Source organism: Neocloeon triangulifer, unplaced genomic scaffold, assembly GCF_031216515.1.
Source record: "Neocloeon triangulifer isolate White Clay Creek 2 clone unplaced genomic scaffold, ASM3121651v1 ptg000008l, whole genome shotgun sequence".
Lineage (NCBI taxonomy): Eukaryota > Metazoa > Arthropoda > Insecta > Ephemeroptera > Baetidae > Neocloeon > Neocloeon triangulifer.
In genome coordinates this window covers 1,830,601-1,849,651 of record NW_026775550.1, presented here as the reverse complement: position 1 = coordinate 1,849,651, position 19,051 = coordinate 1,830,601, and the positions used below count along the sequence as shown (strand labels likewise).

At 33.4% G+C, this 19,051-nt stretch overlaps 3 protein-coding genes across 8 annotated transcripts; all 3 read right to left on the bottom strand.

Moving 5' to 3' along the window:
• Window positions 1-378: 378 nt before the first annotated feature.
• LOC132194654 (sodium-independent sulfate anion transporter-like) lies at window positions 379-4,568 on the bottom strand. Of its 2 annotated transcripts, none has more exons than XM_059616072.1 (12): window positions 4,429-4,568; window positions 3,982-4,225; window positions 3,679-3,874; window positions 3,040-3,260; window positions 2,801-2,984; window positions 2,581-2,745; window positions 2,073-2,234; window positions 1,858-1,998; window positions 1,301-1,446; window positions 1,051-1,236; window positions 778-931; window positions 379-585 (listed from the first exon to the last, which is right to left on the bottom strand). In XM_059616072.1, exons 2-12 carry the CDS (start codon window positions 4,213-4,215, stop codon window positions 539-541), a joined length of 1,836 nt encoding a protein of 611 aa, XP_059472055.1. In that variant the 5' UTR covers window positions 4,216-4,225; window positions 4,429-4,568; the 3' UTR covers window positions 379-538. The 2 variants fall into 2 exon arrangements, with proteins under 2 accessions (XP_059472055.1, XP_059472053.1); XM_059616070.1 differs by having other exon boundaries at window positions 4,380-4,539.
• Window positions 4,569-4,827: 259 nt separating this feature from the next.
• Window positions 4,828-10,742, bottom strand: LOC132194793 (sodium-independent sulfate anion transporter-like). Of its 5 annotated transcripts, none has more exons than XM_059616291.1 (13): window positions 10,512-10,742; window positions 10,223-10,389; window positions 8,012-8,232; window positions 7,753-7,948; window positions 7,476-7,696; window positions 7,044-7,221; window positions 6,825-6,986; window positions 6,612-6,773; window positions 6,191-6,334; window positions 5,986-6,131; window positions 5,720-5,890; window positions 5,272-5,428; window positions 4,828-5,206 (listed from the first exon to the last, which is right to left on the bottom strand). In XM_059616291.1, the coding sequence occupies exons 2-13, from the start codon at window positions 10,263-10,265 to the stop codon at window positions 5,097-5,099; spliced, it is 1,911 nt and encodes a 636-aa protein (XP_059472274.1). In that variant the 5' UTR covers window positions 10,266-10,389; window positions 10,512-10,742; the 3' UTR covers window positions 4,828-5,096. The 5 variants fall into 5 exon arrangements, with proteins under 5 accessions (XP_059472274.1, XP_059472275.1, XP_059472279.1 ...); XM_059616292.1 differs by having other exon boundaries at window positions 10,223-10,326; XM_059616296.1 differs by lacking the exon at window positions 10,223-10,389 and having other exon boundaries at window positions 10,512-10,741.
• A 247-nt stretch (window positions 10,743-10,989) lies between these two features.
• LOC132194794 (sodium-independent sulfate anion transporter-like) lies at window positions 10,990-16,186 on the bottom strand. Its single transcript, XM_059616297.1, has 10 exons — window positions 15,844-16,186; window positions 15,008-15,203; window positions 14,696-14,916; window positions 13,944-14,115; window positions 13,728-13,892; window positions 12,940-13,101; window positions 12,738-12,881; window positions 12,538-12,683; window positions 11,644-11,811; window positions 10,990-11,590 (listed from the first exon to the last, which is right to left on the bottom strand). The coding sequence occupies exons 1-10, from the start codon at window positions 16,081-16,083 to the stop codon at window positions 11,390-11,392; spliced, it is 1,815 nt and encodes a 604-aa protein (XP_059472280.1). The 5' UTR covers window positions 16,084-16,186; the 3' UTR covers window positions 10,990-11,389.
• Between the last annotated feature and the right edge of the window lie 2,865 nt (window positions 16,187-19,051).

Below are 19,051 nucleotides of genomic sequence, written 5' to 3'. Positions count from 1 at the left end.
GTAATTTTGTCGAGAATATTTTAATCGAATATTAAATAATTTTGGTGGAGAAGCAAAAATACTAAAGGTGATTCAATAAAATTTCTGGCAAAAATTAAAACTTTTTATTTTTTTGATATTTAATAAGCTTTATTTATATACTAAAATAAAACATTTTTGTAAATAAATGAAATAAACAATTTTATAGAATATTCAATTTTTTTTTAAACTTACAGGAATTAAATTTTTTTGAATAAATAAGATCCTTATAAAAATGTAAGTAAAAAATGGTGCTCCAATCATCTCAATCAATGTGCAGAATCATGAATTAAGTGCTTGCAAATAAAGCTAAAAAGGTGTAAGGTGTTGTGCAAAAAGCTGAATCAAAATCAGATCTGATTAAATTTTATTTGATATATTCACTCTGCTCTATGATAATCTTCCACATTCTCATATTAATAATATCATTAAAATTGTGACGTGTGCTTTAAAAAATGTGCAAAAATCCGTCGGTGGGAAATCATTCGGTGCGATTCGCAGTAAAAGTGTGATTTCAAAATCACCGTCCCAAAAGCAGTGCTGTTTCCCTGTGCGACTTAAACGTACCTGCAATAAATTAAAATACCCGTTAATTATAAATTCAAATTAAAAAGCCACATTAAATATTTGATTATTGTTTTGAACAAAAAATTGGGTGAAAAATTAGATAAAATTAATAAAATTCCTTTTCTTTAAGTTTGGCAGTGTCACTAGTGGAAATATCGCTCCAGCTACCAAAAGTTCCGATGGACAACACACCTCTCAGCAGAGACGAAAGTTCATTTTCGGAGGACGCGTGGTGGAATTTCTCCTTGCTCACTCCACTCATTATGGACAAAACGCGCGATTTCATTCCGCAGAAAATGATCAAGCGCTCTTGCTTGTTGAAATCCCTCACAATCGATTCCAAACCCTAACAAAATAAAAATTTATATAAAAAAGGGAGATTGATTTGTAAAAAAAAAAACAGCTTTTCAAGTCCCGATAATTGGTATGAAGGGGTCGGATCAGAGGGAAATGAACATTTCCAACCTGAGCCGCCGTAAAATCAAGCTTCTGGATATTCCTGCAGTCGATGACAACAGGCAAATGCGTCATCCTTTCATTGCTTTCCATGTCCTCGAGCGCCGACTGAATTTGCGTGCGCACATAGTCGGCGGCTGGAAATAGGAGTCCCTGCGTGGGTGTCGCCAAAATGTACTCAGGCCCACACGCGCTCTGCAAATTAATTCGATTTGTTTTTGGCAAAAGAGAGGTTTAAAACAGCGACGCGTGTGTGTACCGAAATTGTGTCAATTTTCACTTTCGGCCGAGCGTTGGTGAAGAGCAGAAAGGCAATGTCGACGGCGGCGCCAATCACAAGGCCCATTTCCATTCCCAGGGCGAGACACGCGACGAAAGCGACCGCAAACGAGAGAAGATCCTTTTCTGCCCAAATTACAAAGTGGAAAATTACTAAAATACATAAATTCTGATTTCCCATGGGTATATAGCAAGCTAGAAAGTTGATTCTATCGCTTGATTAAAAAAATTGTTAAAATTCCTATTTTTTTTTCTTAAACTCAGGCTGATGTATTTTTTAGTCGAGGAGAAAATAATAATTATTTAAAAAAATAATTACTAAAACACCCACTCATAATGTTACACAAAGCTACATTAAATTTTTCAATTTTTGTTTTCTTGGGAATTTATTTTATTAAATTGATATAAAACTATTAATTGAAATATAGTTAAATATATTCAAGCCTTATAATTTATTTAATTTTGTATATTTCAAACAATTTTTCCAATGAATTGCCAAAAGACTAATTCAATTTGAGGTAAAATAAATTAACTCACTGTTTGTTCGCCACATCGGGCCAATTTTGTCGACCTCGACCATGAAAATAACTGCACACATGATAACAGCGGCGAGCGTAGCTCTCGGAATAAAGTAGAAGTACGGGGTGAGCAAGGTGAGTGAAAGAATCACCATTGCACCTGTCGCATAGCGGAAATTTTGATGATTTATTAGAAATTCGATGTGGATAGAAAATATATTAAAAAAAAAAAACCTGTGTAAAGTCCGGCCAAAGGGCTTCGGACTCCGCTGGCGTTGCTCACCGCACTTCTGGAAAATGAGCCCATCGCTGGCATTGAGCTGACGAAGGAGCCGGCGATGTTGCAAAGACCCAAAGCAACCATTTCTTGTGTCGCATCAAGCATTTTCCCACTTGCTATATTTTCAATTAAATTAATATATACAAAGTAATGCAAAGTAATGCAAAGTTCATTAAAATTTTTCTTCATAGACAAAAAATAAATCAAAGATTTAATTAATTTCCTCCGATATGCAAATTTTATTACTCTGATTAAAAATAAAAACATGTAAAATTAAAAGTTAAGAGTTTTACTTCTCACGAACGTCCTAGTAAATATATTATTAGTATTTTTGCGTTGCTTTTCCACATTTTCCAGAGATTTTTTATTTAATGTTTTATTAAAATTTGAGCCTTTTTAAACCAAAAGTCACTTTCCAGCAACTTTTATTTAAGATGAATTTAAAAAATTTATTATACCAACCAAAAGCTTTTCCGATCGCTACATTAGCGATGATTGCAACAACAGGGACCACTATCACCCCCGATTTAAGTTCTCCAACCATTTCCAAAATGTTCAAGGTTCTATTATTGACCTCAGCAGTTAGAGCTGGAATCTGAAAGGGTGGCAGTCCAGCCTGAACCGTGCCTATGTTAAATTTGTTTTTTTAAATTTATTTTAACAGCAATTTTTTTTTCAATACCTGTTAGCATGAATGGAACAAATCCATCGTGGTAAACGTGGAAATAATACGCGATTCCCATCGAAACGAGAACTATAAGAGCATTTCTTGCAGTGCAAAAAAACCAAACAAATTTGCTGATAAAAGTTTGGCAGCAGTTCAGGGGTTTTCTTCCGTCACCAATTTTGAAATGATCTTTGAAAAACTGAAAAATGTAATAATTTGAATCTATTTTGGGTAAAAATTTTAAAATTTCCAACCTTTAAAGAGAGGAGAAAGACGCAGCAACAGCCTCCGAGAACAGCGTCCCACAATTTAGTTTCGTGAATATGGTTGTAAACCTCGGTCCAGATGTGCGCGAACGACTCGGCATCAAATTTTAAGCCAAGCAGACCCTTGACTTGAGCACTGGCCACCATAAACGCCGCAGCAGACGTGAATCCCGCAACCACCGGCGCGGAAATAAAATCCACCAAGAAACCTGCGAATTTTTTAACTCGGAATAATTCAATAATGTAAAAAAATTTTGTTTGTATTTTAATATTAAAAGAAACCATAATATCAAGAGTATAGTGCAATTTTGATGTCAGAAGCGACGCAAATAATGCAAATTTATGATACAATAAATTTTCCGCCGTTTTCCTATATCTGGAGCGACGGAATGCAATTTAATCTTTTGTTATTGCCTGGTGTCAGAGAGAGATAAATTAATTGACCTTTTGGCAAATAAAAGGTCTTCTTGATATAATAACACATTCACTTTTAAACACACGTTTCTTTTGACAAAGAACACAATTTGCATCTAAAAGGAATTATTGCTCAATCGCAGCTGAAACAACCATCACGCGACGACACAAAATAGAAGTTCTCGCGCGTACCTGAATATTATGAATATTTACCTAAGTGTAAAATGCCAAATAGAAGCTCCATGCAACCAGCTACAAAACACAAAAGTACGGCAAATTGAGGTCCCAGGTGGTGCGTGTAGTTGTATGTGAGAAGTGCCAAGAGGGCCGCGGGTCCCATGTTTACCTCTTTCACCGAGCCGAACACAATATAAATGAAACTGCCCAAGAACGCAGAATAAAGTCCGTACTGAAATTGAAATATCTAATTATATAATTTTTCATATTGATTGTATTTATTTGAATTAATAAAAAGTTCATCACTGAAAATTAATTTAATTAATATTTTTTGCGTACTTGTGGCTCGAGTCCTGCTAAGGTTGCGTAGCCCATTGACTGCGGAATAAGAGTAAGGCCGACGGTGAATCCCGCGATGAGGTCAGGGAAAATGTCCCTGAGAGGGTATCTGGGCAACCAGTGCGTCACTGGAACCCTTTTGTAGAGCGTCCGGAGGCAGCTTTTGGAGCAACGCGCCATCCGACTGCCGACGGTGGGCTTCCGATGGCCGGACACTCCGTACGACTTTGGCATTTCCTGCGCCCTTTTTTACCAATTAACACTAATTATTTCCTACGGTAATTATAACTTTTTAAATTCTATTAAACCCACTTTGATTAATTTTTTTTAGCTATAACTTTTTTCAGCATATAAATATTTTTTTTTCTCATAATATGGTAAGTATTTACTACACCTACATGCCAGGCATTTTGCGAATTCTCCGTCCAAATATTCCCTCGTTTTTACCTCTATATATGCAGAATATTTGTTTGGGAGCCTCTCTTTGCAGTGGGTAGAATCAACCTGACAGTTCTGGCGGTGGACGAGTGCACACTACTATCACTGATAAAGTTCTTCCTCCTACACCGCCTGCCATATAGTATGGTGAATACATTTATTAAGACACACGCAAACACACTGCCACACAAAAGCAGAGCTCCCAGCTACCAACTGGGTAATTGGAATAATGTGTCGCTATCAACGCAGGGGTTCTAATTTTGTATGGAGTCCTCTGGGTGCAGCACATCCATGACCATGCACAAAATAAAAATTAGGTTGCCTGTTGTAAAAAGAAGTGCGTAGAATCGTCCAGAGCTTAACATTTTCAGAAATATAGGTCAAGTTAATTAATTCAAACAAAATAAATTGTATGTTAAAAAATAATATTTATTTTGTACACATTAGAAATTAAAAATTTTCTTAAAATACAATTTATTTTAAGTCTCCGGCTCTCTGCAGTTACATTCAGGTAAAATTTTCTTAAAAATAAACATTGTCTTGTGATAAAATAAATATTTTGGAAACCGATCTAGATAAGAATTCTAGTTCTTTTCTATTGTTAACAGTCCATTTTTGGTAAAAAAAATTCACTTTTTATGCATAAATTCACTTTTTACTTGTCTGCTTCGAGTTAATCAGACAGGCAGTTTCTCGGGTGTCCAAACCTGCTCGGTTGGCATTGAAGAGCATGACGAGGTGTCGCCATCGCCAACACTGCAGCTCGGTCCCACTTCTTCATTATCGTCTGGAAAAGAAGTTGCATTTACTGATAACAAACGGCAAGACAAACTTTCAATTTCAAACACAAACCAGCTGATAAAAGATGCTCCAAAGTGGTTTCACACTTGAACAGTTCAATGTCTTTGCCATCGAATGACACAAAAGAGTCGGTTATCATTTTGTTCCAGTTCCAGAAACAAATAGCATGATTTTTTAATCTCAAATCGTCAAGCAAGGATTTCAAAACCTTAAATAAAAAAAAAAAAATCAGATATTTAATTATTGAAGTTTCCAAAAAGGAGTATTCCTCAATTTGTGACCTTCCAGTTTCAACAGTGAATTATTTTAAAGAAAGTTGAATAATTAAAAATTGAGATTAAAATGAATTAAAACAAGAATATGAAAATTTTCATTAAAAAAAATTATTAAAAAGCAGCCCCAGACTATTTCCAATTCAATCAATTTCTTTTCTATTTAAAATAATTTCTATTTCTTTAAAATAATTCAATATTTGCAAAATAATGAAAAGTCTCATTACTTTTATTGCTGTAGAATCAATTCCGTTAATTCTCTTTCCATCTATTACAACGAGAACTTCGCATCCCATAAACCTGGACGACTGCTTGTTAACTGCATCCTTCACATATTCCGCAGCTGGATAAGTTATACTCCTGTCAGGTCTGACAAGAATAACTTCCTTGTTTAGTAGCTACAGAGAAAGGAAATTTTAAATATTTAATGAAATCGTTCAAATTTTACAGCTGTCACTATTCATAATGATAAGATTTGCACGTGAACACTTACAGTCGACGTCTCGATAGATAATTTCGGTCTGGCCGCCTCATAGAAAATGAAAAGTACGTTGACCCCGATACCGATTATCATTCCACTGTCTAGTCCCAAGAGCAAAGACGCGATGAAAGTTGCATAAAGGGGAATCAAGTCCAGCTCTGTGAACAATGGGAAGAGATAAGGAAAAAGTACAATGAAATAATATGTGATTACATACTTTTGGATTTCCAAAGAGCCATTGTGACTTCGTGTATTTCAATCATAAATATCACAGCACAAATTACTACGGCGGCCAATGTTGCTTTCGGCATGTACTTCAGAGAAGAGGTCAGCAAACCAAGGCACAGTAGAACAAGGGCACCTAATTTGGTTTAAAATTTTAATTCAATAGGAAAGCCCAAAAATTCAAACCAAGGCAAATAATCTCGTCTACTGACTCTAAAAGATGTTCTTTTTGGGTCATTTGTGTTTTATTTTTCTCATTTTTTGCGATTAGGATAAGCCCTATTTAAATTTACTTTGTGTGCTTACTTTTAGCTTAAAAATTTATCTAAATTTTTAAATTATCATTTGACACTTTTAATTGTGTTAAAAAGATTTAAAATCTTCTAGCTTTATTAGAAAATAATTAAAATTACCAGTATAAAAGCCCCCTAATGGTGTCCGAACACCAGACGCATTGTTCACCGCAGTCCTAGTAAAAGAGCCTGTTGTTGGGAAAGATTGAAAGAACGAGCCAAGAATATTACTCAGCCCAAGAGCAATCATCTCCTGGGTGGCGTCAATTGTCTTCCCGTTAGCTAAAAACCACTTTTTAACAAGAATAAATTTAAGAAATTATCATAAATTACCAAAAGCCTTAGCAATAGCTATGGACTCTAAAACGAGAACAAAAGGAATGATGATCGCTGACGAGAGTTCATTAAATGTTTCAGCTACACTCAGGGTTTCGTTTTGGTAAACCAGGCCAAAATCAGGAAGTGTAAAGTGAGGAAGGCCTTCCTGGATGTCTCCTAAAAATTTTAGTCATTTGTCAAGTTGGTTCTAAAAAAATTGAAATATTTACTCGCCTGTTATAACAACAGGTGGATCTCCATTTCCCATGATTAGCACAATGATGACGGTGCTGAATAAAACGACCAGAGCATTTCTGCTCAGGGACAAGTACTTGATCACACCTTTCCAGATTTTTGTTGAAGTTGTCATTTCAGATCTATTGGCAGGTGGCCTTGCATATTTCGTAATATACTAAAAATTAAACAAATTTTATAATTTTACTAAAAATAATATAATAATTATTTTTATTCAAGTTAAAAATAAAGAAATATGTATAAATTTTTGTAATTTTTTATTATTATATATTTTTTCATTTATAATAATGAAATTTTTTTTTATATAATTATGTGAAAATTATTAAAAGCTAAAAAATATTTATATTCTAATTTATATAATATTTAACACTTAATGCTTTTACAATATTTATTATATAATTAAAATCAAACCTTCATGAAGAGAAGAATGGCGATACAGGTGAAGCCAAGAACTGGATCCCAAATTGTTGTGTTTTGGATGTTTTCAAAAACTTTGATCCAGTACTCGAGGAAAGTGTGACCACCGCCCTTGATTCCGAGGAGAGCTGCAACCTGGCTCGAAGCGATGCTGATAGCACCAGCAGAAGTGAAGCCAATTATCACAGGCATTGATATGAAGTCCACCAAAAAGCCTGAAAATTTCGTTTCAAAATGAAAAATTTAAAAGAAAATTAAAAAAATCCTTTACCAAGCTGGCAAACTCCGAGTAAGAAAATCAAGCAGCCTGACAAAAAACAAATCAGGACTGCAACTTGGGCGCCGAATTTGTCCACATAAGGTTTAACCAGCATGGCAGAAATAGCAGTCGGACCAATCGTTATATCTTTGCAGCTGCCAAAAAAGATGTACACAAAGCAGCCCATGAACGCTGCGTACAGTCCATACTGAAAAATAATTTCGTTTTTATTAAAAATGTTTATTATTTAATAAATAATTTAAAATAATACCTGTGGTTCTAAGCCTGCTATGACCGCACATGCCATTCCTTGTGGGATGACTGTGAGTCCGACGGTGAGTCCGGCAAGCAGGTCAGCCACGAAGCAGCTCGAGTCGTACGTTCTGGCCCATTTTAAAATGGGCAGCCTCTTCGTCAACAGAGACTGCATTTTGTTTTTTCTCAACCACCCGCTGTTTTTATTATCATCTGCTGGCGCATTCGGCTTCACCGCTGAAAAACATAAATGAATTAGTTATTTTAAAAATTAAAATGTAAAAAAAAAATCATAAATGCAGCTGTTGGAATGACACGGACATACCAAAGCATTTTAAATAATCGTCATTTATATAAAAACTGAGGCATACAGAGAGCGGTCCTAAGTGAAGTAAAACGCCTCCCGCAGAGTGCCGTGAGTCGTTTCACATGACAATACAGAGCATTGTCCTATTTTTGCCTTTTTTGAACCCAGTGTTTACACTTTGTTTTGATCCGGAGCGACGCCAGAGACCGTCTGGCGCCGAGCGCCGCGGGTTGCTGAAAGTTCAGGGATCTCCCGGTAGATGTTGAAAGCAGGCAGAGACTGGCCGAGACAATTTATACGTATCTCTGTACAGTCCGTAAATTTTTAATAATAAATATTTTTATTTATCTTTAGATTTTACAGCCTTGAACTTGAAACCTGTGAATGCTTTCTGTACTCATCTGTAATTGCGCTTATCTTTTACTTATCAAAATTTAAAGAGCTAATTTTGTCAATAATCGTCTCAAACGAACAAATAAGTAATAAATATAAGGACGAATGATGGAATAGTACAGCAGAATTGCTATTTAATTAATACTTTATGTGTGCTGCGAAACTGCGCTCTTAATTGATAAAAATTTATGTCACGTTTATGTGAGCAACTCGTGAGATTTTATTGCATTAAATTAATTAAGTGTACATATGTGTAACAAACACACATTCATTTCATGGAGATTAACGCTCCTCTTCAAATATTTGATTTATAAATCGCCGCGACCTCACAAAGTCAATGTGCGCGTGGTATGAACACAAATTTAATAAATTTTTTCGTATTAAATGTAAAAAGCTGAATTTGGTTTGGTTTAATGAAAGTTTATTTAGTTCGAAAACTAATACAATTAGTCAATTACATACATTTTATAGAAAATTCAAATCACGTGTAAGAATAACTATAAAAACATACATTATAAAAGAAAAAAAATATATATAATATTAATTTTTAAATTGGAATAAGTTTTTAATTTGCGTTCAAGGGACAAAAATGAACCATTTTATTATTTCTTTTGCACTGAAAAAAAAAAACAGAAAGTTTCCATCTGCATTATCTACACTTTTATAAAATGGTTTTTTTAAAGTTTGACAAATTTTTATGATTCATTGCGATCTATCGATAGAGGGGCTTTCCTGACTAAAGATAAAAATTTATCTTGCAGCATTTTGGCTGGCACGTTTTGATAAAAGCAGATAAAAGTATACGTTGAAATAATACGAGCAGAAGATATGGTTAATAACATTGATTCTGCTTTTTGATATTAAAAGGCCAATAGATTTACGCAGCGCATTTAATAAAAGAATAAAAGCGTAGATTGATTTTAATTGGTTTAAGATAAAAAAAAAAAATAGCATAGCGTCAAAGAAAAAACTAAAAAGAAATAAGAATATCTAAAACAACTGTATGTAATTTTAATTTAATTAAATTAAAAATAAATCGGTGGGAAAAGTACTACTTTTAATAATTATTTAAAAATAAAATTAATGATAAAATAGCACCACTATAAGCGGCTCCTTACTATTTTTATGGCTAAAGGGGCCGTAAATGCATATGACAGGGCAATCATAATGTAATATTTGTAAAGGGGAATTGAGTGGAATGTAAAAATAAATTGATGCATTCATCCAGCATTTCCAGCAAATCAATGTTTCCCTCCCAACAATAAAACAATAGAGTGACATAATATGTAAAAAAAGGCAACAATAAAAAAAAAACACGAAATTCTACAAATTCTGACTGCTACTGTTTGATTGAAATTTCAAAAAAGAGAAACCTTTTCTCTAATTAATTGTTTGAAATTAAAATCATGAATTCAATTAGGCAAAAATTTGTATAACTGAATGATAAAATATGCAGCATGAAAATTCGGGATCGCAAAAAAATCACGCCTTGAATGCCTGATCGATAAGCAAAAACGAATTAATTACCCGTGAGCTGCATGGCGGTGTAGGTGGCTGTCGGGACTGGCATGTTTGTGGCTCCGGCCGCCGCTTAAGAGTGTCTATCCCTCCCAGCAGGTGTGTATTGTAATCTGTGGGCGGTCGAGTGAATTTGCATGCCTAGTCACAAAAGCAGTCGCGCGACGACGAGATCACTAAAAACAATGCGCGGCGAATTCAAGTTCAGACTAGACTTTTGTGACCCCCTTCCTTCCTTTTAAAAGAAAACCTTTTTTGTCGCGAGCACGCGGTCGCGGAAGGTGAGGATTTCAAATACCTGCAGCGTCTCTGGGTCACGGTGGTGGTGTTTTTGTCGCGGCGTCGTTGGCCTTCGTAAACGATACACGTGATCGCACTATTAACGCGGTGCTAACTTTTCGCAAACAATTTTCGAACGCATTTCATTAGCGAAATTTTGACGTCTCTCTTTTTGAAGCTATTCCTTTTCTCGGACGCGTGTATAATGTGTGCACTGAGCTCCGTGTTTTTCGAGAAGATTATTTTTCAGAACAGCGTTTGCACTCTGGTGAGATCGAAAGGGCCTCGCTTATCTCGTCCCTTCAACATGTCATTTCGTATAAATGAAGTGTCAACAACTTTTTGCTCTGCATGGCGTTTCCAAGCAGACGCTTTATATTGATCGATTCTTATTTCTTTAGATATAAAGGGTTCTTCCAAATCAAAGGCTCATAAAAATCATTCATGACTTTAAATAAAAATATCAATATCATTATTTTTGACATTTATAAAATAAATAAATCACATGGCTCAAAATTTTTGGTGAATCTCTAGAAAATATAAAATATAGCAGCAGTATTTTAATTTAAAGATTATCTTGTAAATTTAATTTGGTAATCTACATGTTTTTTTCTTTCATTACTAATAAGTGAGTTTTTTTTCGTTTGCTTACTGTGTCTGCAATAATTGACGTTGAATCAAGCAAAATGGAATATTTTATTTAATTTTCTACCCATATATTTAAAAAATTTATATTTTTAAATTATAATAGTAAAGAATCATAGAGTGCTTACCATCAATCATGCAAAATTTGTTTAAAAACCTAAAATTTAACTATAAAAAAATCCTAAAGTTTATTAAAAGGCTCTACAGTTTTTAATTTCAAATTTTTTTCACTCAATTGTAACATTTTAAGTGCTAATAAATATACTCAAAATCAGAAACACTGTTTTTCGCCGATTCCAAATCACAGCTATCCCCTAATTCTGCCGAGGAGACAAACAGGTCGGCGTTCTTGCGATCAAAATTGACAAACTGGTCCCTCACTGAGTTTCTCCAGTTCACGTACAAGGTTTTCTTCCCTTTTGACTCAAAGTCTTTACGCAAAGCCTTGAGGGTCTAAAATATATTTTAATAAATAATTTTGGTGATTTTTGACATTTTGAGCTAACCTGGATTGAAGTTGTGTCCAGCACGTGGATGAACGATCCATCAATCACAATAACATCTAATTTGACGAGCTCGGCACTTATGATTATGCGTTCTTTCAAAAACTCGATGTTGGGGTAGCAGATGTTTTTATCAGGCACCACCAGCAATGCGTGTCCAATGTCAGGTAGCTTAAAATATAACAGATAATTTATTCAGTTTTGTGAATTCACAGATCTTATTTAAACTAAAAAAATCATTATTACAATAGCTTTTATGATAAAAATAAGTACATTTTTTACTCTAAATTAATAATTATATATAAAAATATAAATTTCTTTCATTATATTTTATATATTTAAAAAAAGTTATATTGTAAATAGTCTTGCCGATTGCATTTTCACTTTTTTAAATTACAATATTAATTTTAAAATTATAAAATAATCCGCAAGGAAAATTTAGAAGATATAATGACCTTATAATATAATGTAAACTACCTAATTTGATGAGAAGTTGGATTTTTACTAGTGACTTTTTGAATTTCTTTTATGTTATTTATGAATTTTCACATCAACAGAAATTAACTTTAGCAGTAATTAGCAACATTAGCATAACAGATTATGAGACTGCAAAGATCGCCAAACTTTAGTTCAATGAGAGCATTAAAAAAATAATATTTAATCACAATCACATTATTTTGCATATTAATGAAATTCTTATTAAAATAAAAAACAAATCGACCTTAACATATCATTATAGATTTACATAATAAAGACCAAATGATTCTAAATTTACGAGAAATTATCAACCGTGCAATATATCTGAACAAAAGTGCTTATTTGATTTGAACACAAAAACAAAACACGTTTATTTTTTTTATAAAATGATAAAAAAATTGTGCATTTAATCCCACTCACCTTGATCGATTTTATAATCAACTTAGGCCTGGCTGTTGGGTAAATGATAAACACCAGGTCAACTAAAATGCCGCATACAATGGAAAAGGTCAAATTGATGAACAATCCGGCCAAGAAACTGGCATAGAGGGGAATCAGATCTCTTCCTGCAAATTACAGTTGAAAATAATTGGCTCTGCCAGATTTATGTCTTTAATTACGGTTGCTTCTGTAGCAGTCTCTCGTAACCTGAGGGACTTTGAAGAAGTAAATCAGTGACGTGATGATCACTGCCGACAGGGTGGACGTCGGGATGTAAGTGAGATAGTCGGTCAAGACACCCAGCACGACCAGCATGATGGCGCCTTGAATTTTTGTTATTCTCTTTTATTCTTTCCGCGAAGAGTTTTGTTTCTTTTTCACCTGTGTAAATGCTACTAATGGGTGATCTGACACCAGACGCGACATTCACGGCTGCTCTGACAAATGAGGCGGAAACAGGAATTGACTGCATGAGTGAGCCGAGTGTGTTGCTGAGACCTAAAGCCAGCGATTCTTGTGTTGTGTCGATCGTTTTCCCGTCGGCTTTGTGGAAAAATAAAATACAAATTTGAAACATAAGAAGCAGCGGGAATGCATTTAATTGCAAATTGTGTTTATTGAATTATGTCCATAAAATAATCCATCAATTTCTTATTGTTCAAATTTTAGCAAAAGTTAAGATTAGTTAAATGTGACCCTCTTGTATGAGTTTCTTAGAAAATTTAAAACAAAATAAAAATTTATTCAAAATACTTAAAAGTTGGATGCGATCAATAAATTTGAATCTCCATAATACTTTAAAAAGCTCTTTATATGTATATATTAATTTTATATTTTTGTTCCAAATATTTAAATAATTATAAGCCAGAAAGCTGATCTTCAAAAAAGGGTAATTTAATTCATAAGTTAATTTTTTTATAAACAATCATATCTTAAAAAATTCTAATGCAGCAATAGCATAAAAGTAAACAATTGGAATTCATAAAAACTATTAAACACAAAAAGTAAATATGTAAAATAGATCTGAATTTTGTCATTCTAAAAATAATAATAAAAAAGAGTATTTTTGTTAAATCATTAATAATGTTAAATTGCGTAATTTTTATATAATTCTTTTGTAACAAATTTTGTAATAAATAAAATATTCAATTTTTTTTATAGATCCTTACCGAAAGCTTTTGAAACGGAAATGTATTCCAGCAGCAGAATCATGGGCACAACGATGAGCGCTGACGAAAGTTCATTCAGTGTTTCACCGAATGTAAGGGTCGTGTTGCCGTTTTGCAGTTGGAAATGTGGCAGTCGAAAGGGCGGAAAGCCCTGTTCAATTTCCGCTGTTAATCAAAAAATTAATTAGATTTTTTCGCTCAGATGCTCACACGTACCTGGCGTTCCCACAGGAGATTCACCAGTGGTTGCAATCATGATTGCGACGAAAGCAATGCTCCCTACCATCACCAGAACGTTCCGCGTGAGGGCAAAGTACTTGAGGAAAGTGTGCCACCATCGCACTTCACCGCCTTTCTTTTTAGATTTTTCCGCAAGTTCTCCCAGTTGCTGGAAAATAACGGCAAATGTTTTTATACAACTTGATATAAAAAAAACACTTTAATGAAAATAAGAAAATGTTATGCAACCTGCTTAACTTGGAAGCGTGGCAGGTGGAATATTTATAAGAAATAAAATATTCAATGAAACAGTGAAACGTCAATGAGGTGATCTTCTTTTTTAATTTATTGAAAATTACTTAAAAATGTCAAATTCAATTTAAAGTCATCTAGATGAATGTTATGCAAAAATGAGACCTCATTAAAAAAATAATAAAACCACAATTGAACAAAAATTGACTTTTCAATGTTTTAATTTTTCGAATTTTGTTTTAGCGATTTAAATTTATTATGCATTCGACTGGGAAAAATAAATAATATTTATAAATTTATTTAAAAATTTGATCTTCCCCATCCAAATTATGATTAAAAATGTTTCAAGAGGAAAAAAAGAGTTATAAAAAAATATGAATGACCCTCATAGAAAATATTTTCAATTATTTTCAACAAGGTTAAATAAGCCTGGAGCCTGGATTATTTTTTATTTCTAAATTTAGTCTTATTCGAACAAAAATGAATCATAAATTTACCTCTATTGAAAACAGGATAACGATGCACGTGACACCCATTACGAGATCCCACACATTGAATAGGTCAATCCCATTGATGATGTTTTGCACAGTCTGAATCACATTCAAACTGGGCCCAGTTATTCCGACCATAGCCACGATTTGAGTCAGGACAATGTTAAACACGGCGGCCGACATGAATCCCCTTTGCACTGGATAGGAGATGAATTCGACGATGGGAGCTAAATTTGATAAAAAAGAAGCAATTTATTATACGAAGAAGGTCGTTATTGTAATTTTTCATCAGATTTCCGATATGGAAATAAAACAAACCGAGTTGCAAAAGTGCGATCAGCATGACAATAACCCCTGAGAGGAAGGTGATGAGTACGACCGCGTCATGGCCGTACTGGTCGGTGTACGACCTCATAAGCATTGCAACCAACAAAGTTGGAGCAAAGTTGATGGCTTGACACGTGCCAAAGATCGCGTACACAAAGTAGCCGGCGACAGATGAATATAAACCATACTGAAATTATAAATACTATTATATTTGATTTATTACGTAGGGACATTTAAAATAACCTGTTCTCTAACAATATTGATTGGAAAAACCAAGATTATATTATGTAAGATGAGATAACTTTTAATTTTCATAGAATCTCTTCTAAAAATTTTGTATTTTTATCGATAAAGTGGCACTTCAATTCACGGTTCTGAGAAATTGTTAAATAGTTAATAAATGAAAATGTTCTTCAAGCTTTATATTAAAAAATTTTAAATAATCTAATTACTAAAGCTCATGAAATCAATATTCTAAAAGATAAAAAATAAATAGCTTGATTAATATTAATACATGTTTAAATACAAATAATACAAATATTTAAAATAAAATAAATAAGAAATTTAAATATAACAAATCTATAAAAACAAAAGTATTTAATTATATGGTTAAGCTGGTTTTTTATGTTACAATATTTGTTTTTGTGTTTATTTGCTGCAATGTATTGCGTTTTGAAAAAATTAATAATAGTTGAATTTATGAAATTTGTAAAACTTATTGAAAAATTTATCTTAATAAATGTAATTCTTAATTTGCCCCCCAATTGAGAATTTAGGTATAATTCCTGCTACCATTATTAATAAAGATCAAATTTTACTTAACCCACCTGAGGAGGTAATCCAGCAATAATGGCCGCGGCCAGGCATTTGGGAAGTTCAACCAGTCCCACTGTGACCCCGGCCACAACATCGTAAAACGCAGAGACCCACGAGTACGACTGGAGCCAAGATATCACCGGGAATCTCCTTAACCAAAACTGGCTTGACTTGAGCTGCCGTCCCTGCTGTTTGATCCACTCCTTGGCCGCAGTGGGCTTTTCTTCCGATTTAAAATCGTAGAATTCCATGAGATCAGTTCTTTAAAAGATGCCCACGGGCAATTTGAATTGGTTGCAGGAGCTCCTCATATATTCAGTGCACGTCGTTTGCAAACAAATAATAAATGGAAGCGCTATTTTCCATATCTGCGTGCGTGCATGCAAGGGTAAGGGGATTATTATCATTTGCATATTTATCTCGTATCATAAATGGAGAGGCTCACTACAATTTGTGTCAAGAGAGTGGGAAATAATATTAATCCAGATGGTATTTACATTTTCTGCTGATTGTACACAAAAATCGGGTCTTTTGATAAAAAAAAAATTATATATTGAGGTCACTCAAGTTTATAAGCACATCAAAAACTTATTTTGTTGTTATCTTTTTTTACAAAAATGCCCGAAGCAGTGGATTGCCTTCAAAAATTTTCCATTGTTTGTCACATTTGCAAATCGAACAGTTCTTTGATGTTTATTTTGTACAAAACAAAATCTATAATTTCGAAATAAGAAGTCATATATGTTTTCAAATTATGCCCTATGGCGGTTATATGACTTTTGATTACTTCTGAATTAGGCTCTCAACGCTCAAGTGTTATTCAACTTTCCCTTTGGCGATAAGAAAGACAATCAAAACGGTTTTGAATAATCTTATAAGAGCGAAAACATTCAAAGTAAGTAAAATTCAACGAAAACAAATCATGCCGACATTGCTTCGGAATATGTCCTGCAATAAATCTCTTATCTGAATTTTGTTTCAATCTGTTTCTTCTTATTAATTGCTCCGATATAAAAAGATTAAATTGAACCTTGATTTTTTTTTACATGAAATTAATCAATGCATATACACTAAATTTTCAATGGCAGCATTACTTAAGTGTGAAGTTACAAGATCAGCGTCCATATTCAAATAACATTATCGCAAAACGCGAGTGCAAATTGTTTAAAATTGCTTTATTGTTTTCATCATTAAAAATTGGGCGTATTTCAGGAATTTTAATAAAATTACTTACAAATGTCAATGATGTAAAAATGAACAATGGGAAATATTCTCAGAAAGACATAAAAATAAAATTGTGATTTTAAAATGGAAAATCATTTTTAATTTTCTAAAAATTTTGAAACAGTTTTTGTACCAATTTGACGCTCAATCAAAGTTTTAATCTTATTTTTCACTTTAGTTTTTAATAAAATCACCAAAAATGAGGCGCCTTATTTTAATGGAACAATCAGATTTATTTCCGACCAAGCTTCGCCCACGGCAACGGAATTCAATTTTTGCTGGACTGGAAGGAGCTTCTAACAAAAGGAAGAAGAAAACAGACATCTGATGTCAGGCTGGCTTTTATAATGTACCCCTCGTCGTATATAAATTCTCTTTCTATTTTTGCCTCGCCGCTCTTCAATTAATTTTATTTTCGCAAGTACATAAGAGCATTATCGAATCTGGCCAGTGGTGCTCCGGGGCGCAGAGCCGCGTTCCTCCCTTGGCGACGGGGGATGAAACGAACGAGTTCAGTAGAGTGGCCTTGCGTATCGATCCCGCGGCCTGGCACACTGCGGCCTCATAGTCAGTTGGAGAGCTGAAATGCGCGAGCCAAACCCTACCGCATCAATTGCCTTCAGCAGTGCAAATTTGTTTGATCAGAAACGAGTGCCGCTCTGCCTAATGACCACTTGCAGCCAATCTATCCTAGCCAATTTCAGTCCGCAATCGAAATAATATGATTTTTTTATCTTTTATATTTACACAAAAAGTTTGTTGTCCGATTGCTTTCGATGCTAGCAGGTCACAAAAAAATTTTTTTGTGTCAACAATTATTCCATAGAAACTTACAGGCTGGAGCCGCTAGCCTTGACACAAAAGTTATTGTTTTTGATATGACGGGATGGTGAGAATATTTTGATTTGCTTGCAGATTAATTAATTTTAAAAATTTCTAGTTTCAAGTAATGTTTATTTCTAATCAACAAACAATAATAAATAGTCATTAGAGTACATGTGTGTAAAAAATGCACTACCCCAGAGTTGGTGTTTAAGAATATTAACTCTTTAAAAAATAAATTATTGCAGCAATATTTGAACCAGTATAAGCTGAATGAATGAAATCACATATTAAAAACTGAATTCAAAAGGACTGATCTGGTATAATAAAAGCTGAATTGCGAGGCTAAAATCAAAGACGAAAAAGCCTGTTTTACTAAACATAATTTGATCTGCAGTTTTTTGCCAGGATTAAGAGCAAAAAAAGAACAAAGAAAGCGGAATTCGGAAGTATCAGGCAGTCATCTTAACGCAAGCTTTCAGCATCCAGAAAAAAAATAAATAAAAAGTCCAAAGAACTTGATTATTGTTATTTTTCTTTTGTTTGTATTTTGTAATTGGAAAATTTTGTTTGTGAAATTTTGCATGTAAAATTTTTTTGTAAAATTCTCATCTTTTCTCTCAATTGTATTGAATTTGTATAATTTTGAATGTATAAATGATGTATCCCGTTATGGGCAGCAATTGCCTGTGTGATATATCAATAAACACAATTTGCAACTAAAATATTCTATTATTTATACTAAACGGGTTTTAGTTTCTACTGAAGCCCTTAATAAATAATTAAATTGTTTGGGATATTAATTACATTTCATGCGATAGGACACTATTGTCATGTGAATTAGTAATTAGCATGCTTTAAATTTCTTTTCTTGCTCAATTTCAACAGTCAAATTAAAATTTAAAAAAAAAAATAACTTGATGTTCAAATGTATAAGTAAAAAAAATCATTTTTCTATCTGAAATCTCACATTCAACGAAAAGATTTCTTGCATTATCAAATTTAAAAACTGTTATTGTAAAAGATGATTATTATTTCATTTTTTTTTTCTTATCCTGGTTACTTTCAATCCTTTTTATTTTTGTGGATTATATTTCTCGTCATCATATAAGCTATAATAAAAAATAAAAAACAATTAATTTAAAGTCTGTTGCGCTGCTTGTGACACAGACT

Excerpts from the sequence above, each read along its gene's own strand:
- LOC132194794 (XM_059616297.1), bottom strand. The coding sequence starts at position 16,083 with ATGGAATTCTACGATTTTAAATCGGAAGAAAAGCCCACTGCGGCCAAG. Across the intron at positions 14,917-15,007 it reads GATCGCACTTTTGCAACTCG|CTCCCATCGTCGAATTCATC; the intron begins GTTTGTTTTATT and ends TATCAAATTTAG. Across the intron at positions 13,893-13,943 it reads ATCTCCTGTGGGAACGCCAG|CGGAAATTGAACAGGGCTTT; the intron begins GTACGTGTGAGC and ends TTTGATTAACAG.
- LOC132194793 (XM_059616291.1), bottom strand. The coding sequence starts at position 10,265 with ATGCCAGTCCCGACAGCCACCTACACCGCCATGCAGCTCACGG. Across the intron at positions 6,987-7,043 it reads TCCACCTGTTGTTATAACAG|GAGACATCCAGGAAGGCCTT; the intron begins GCGAGTAAATAT and ends TAAAATTTTTAG. Across the intron at positions 5,207-5,271 it reads GGAGCATCTTTTATCAGCTG|ACGATAATGAAGAAGTGGGA; the intron begins GTTTGTGTTTGA and ends CTTCTTTTCCAG.
- LOC132194654 (XM_059616070.1), bottom strand. Across the intron at positions 2,746-2,800 it reads TGTTCCATTCATGCTAACAG|GCACGGTTCAGGCTGGACTG; the intron begins GTATTGAAAAAA and ends AATTTAACATAG. Across the intron at positions 932-1,050 it reads TTGATTTTACGGCGGCTCAG|GGTTTGGAATCGATTGTGAG; the intron begins GTTGGAAATGTT and ends TTATTTTGTTAG.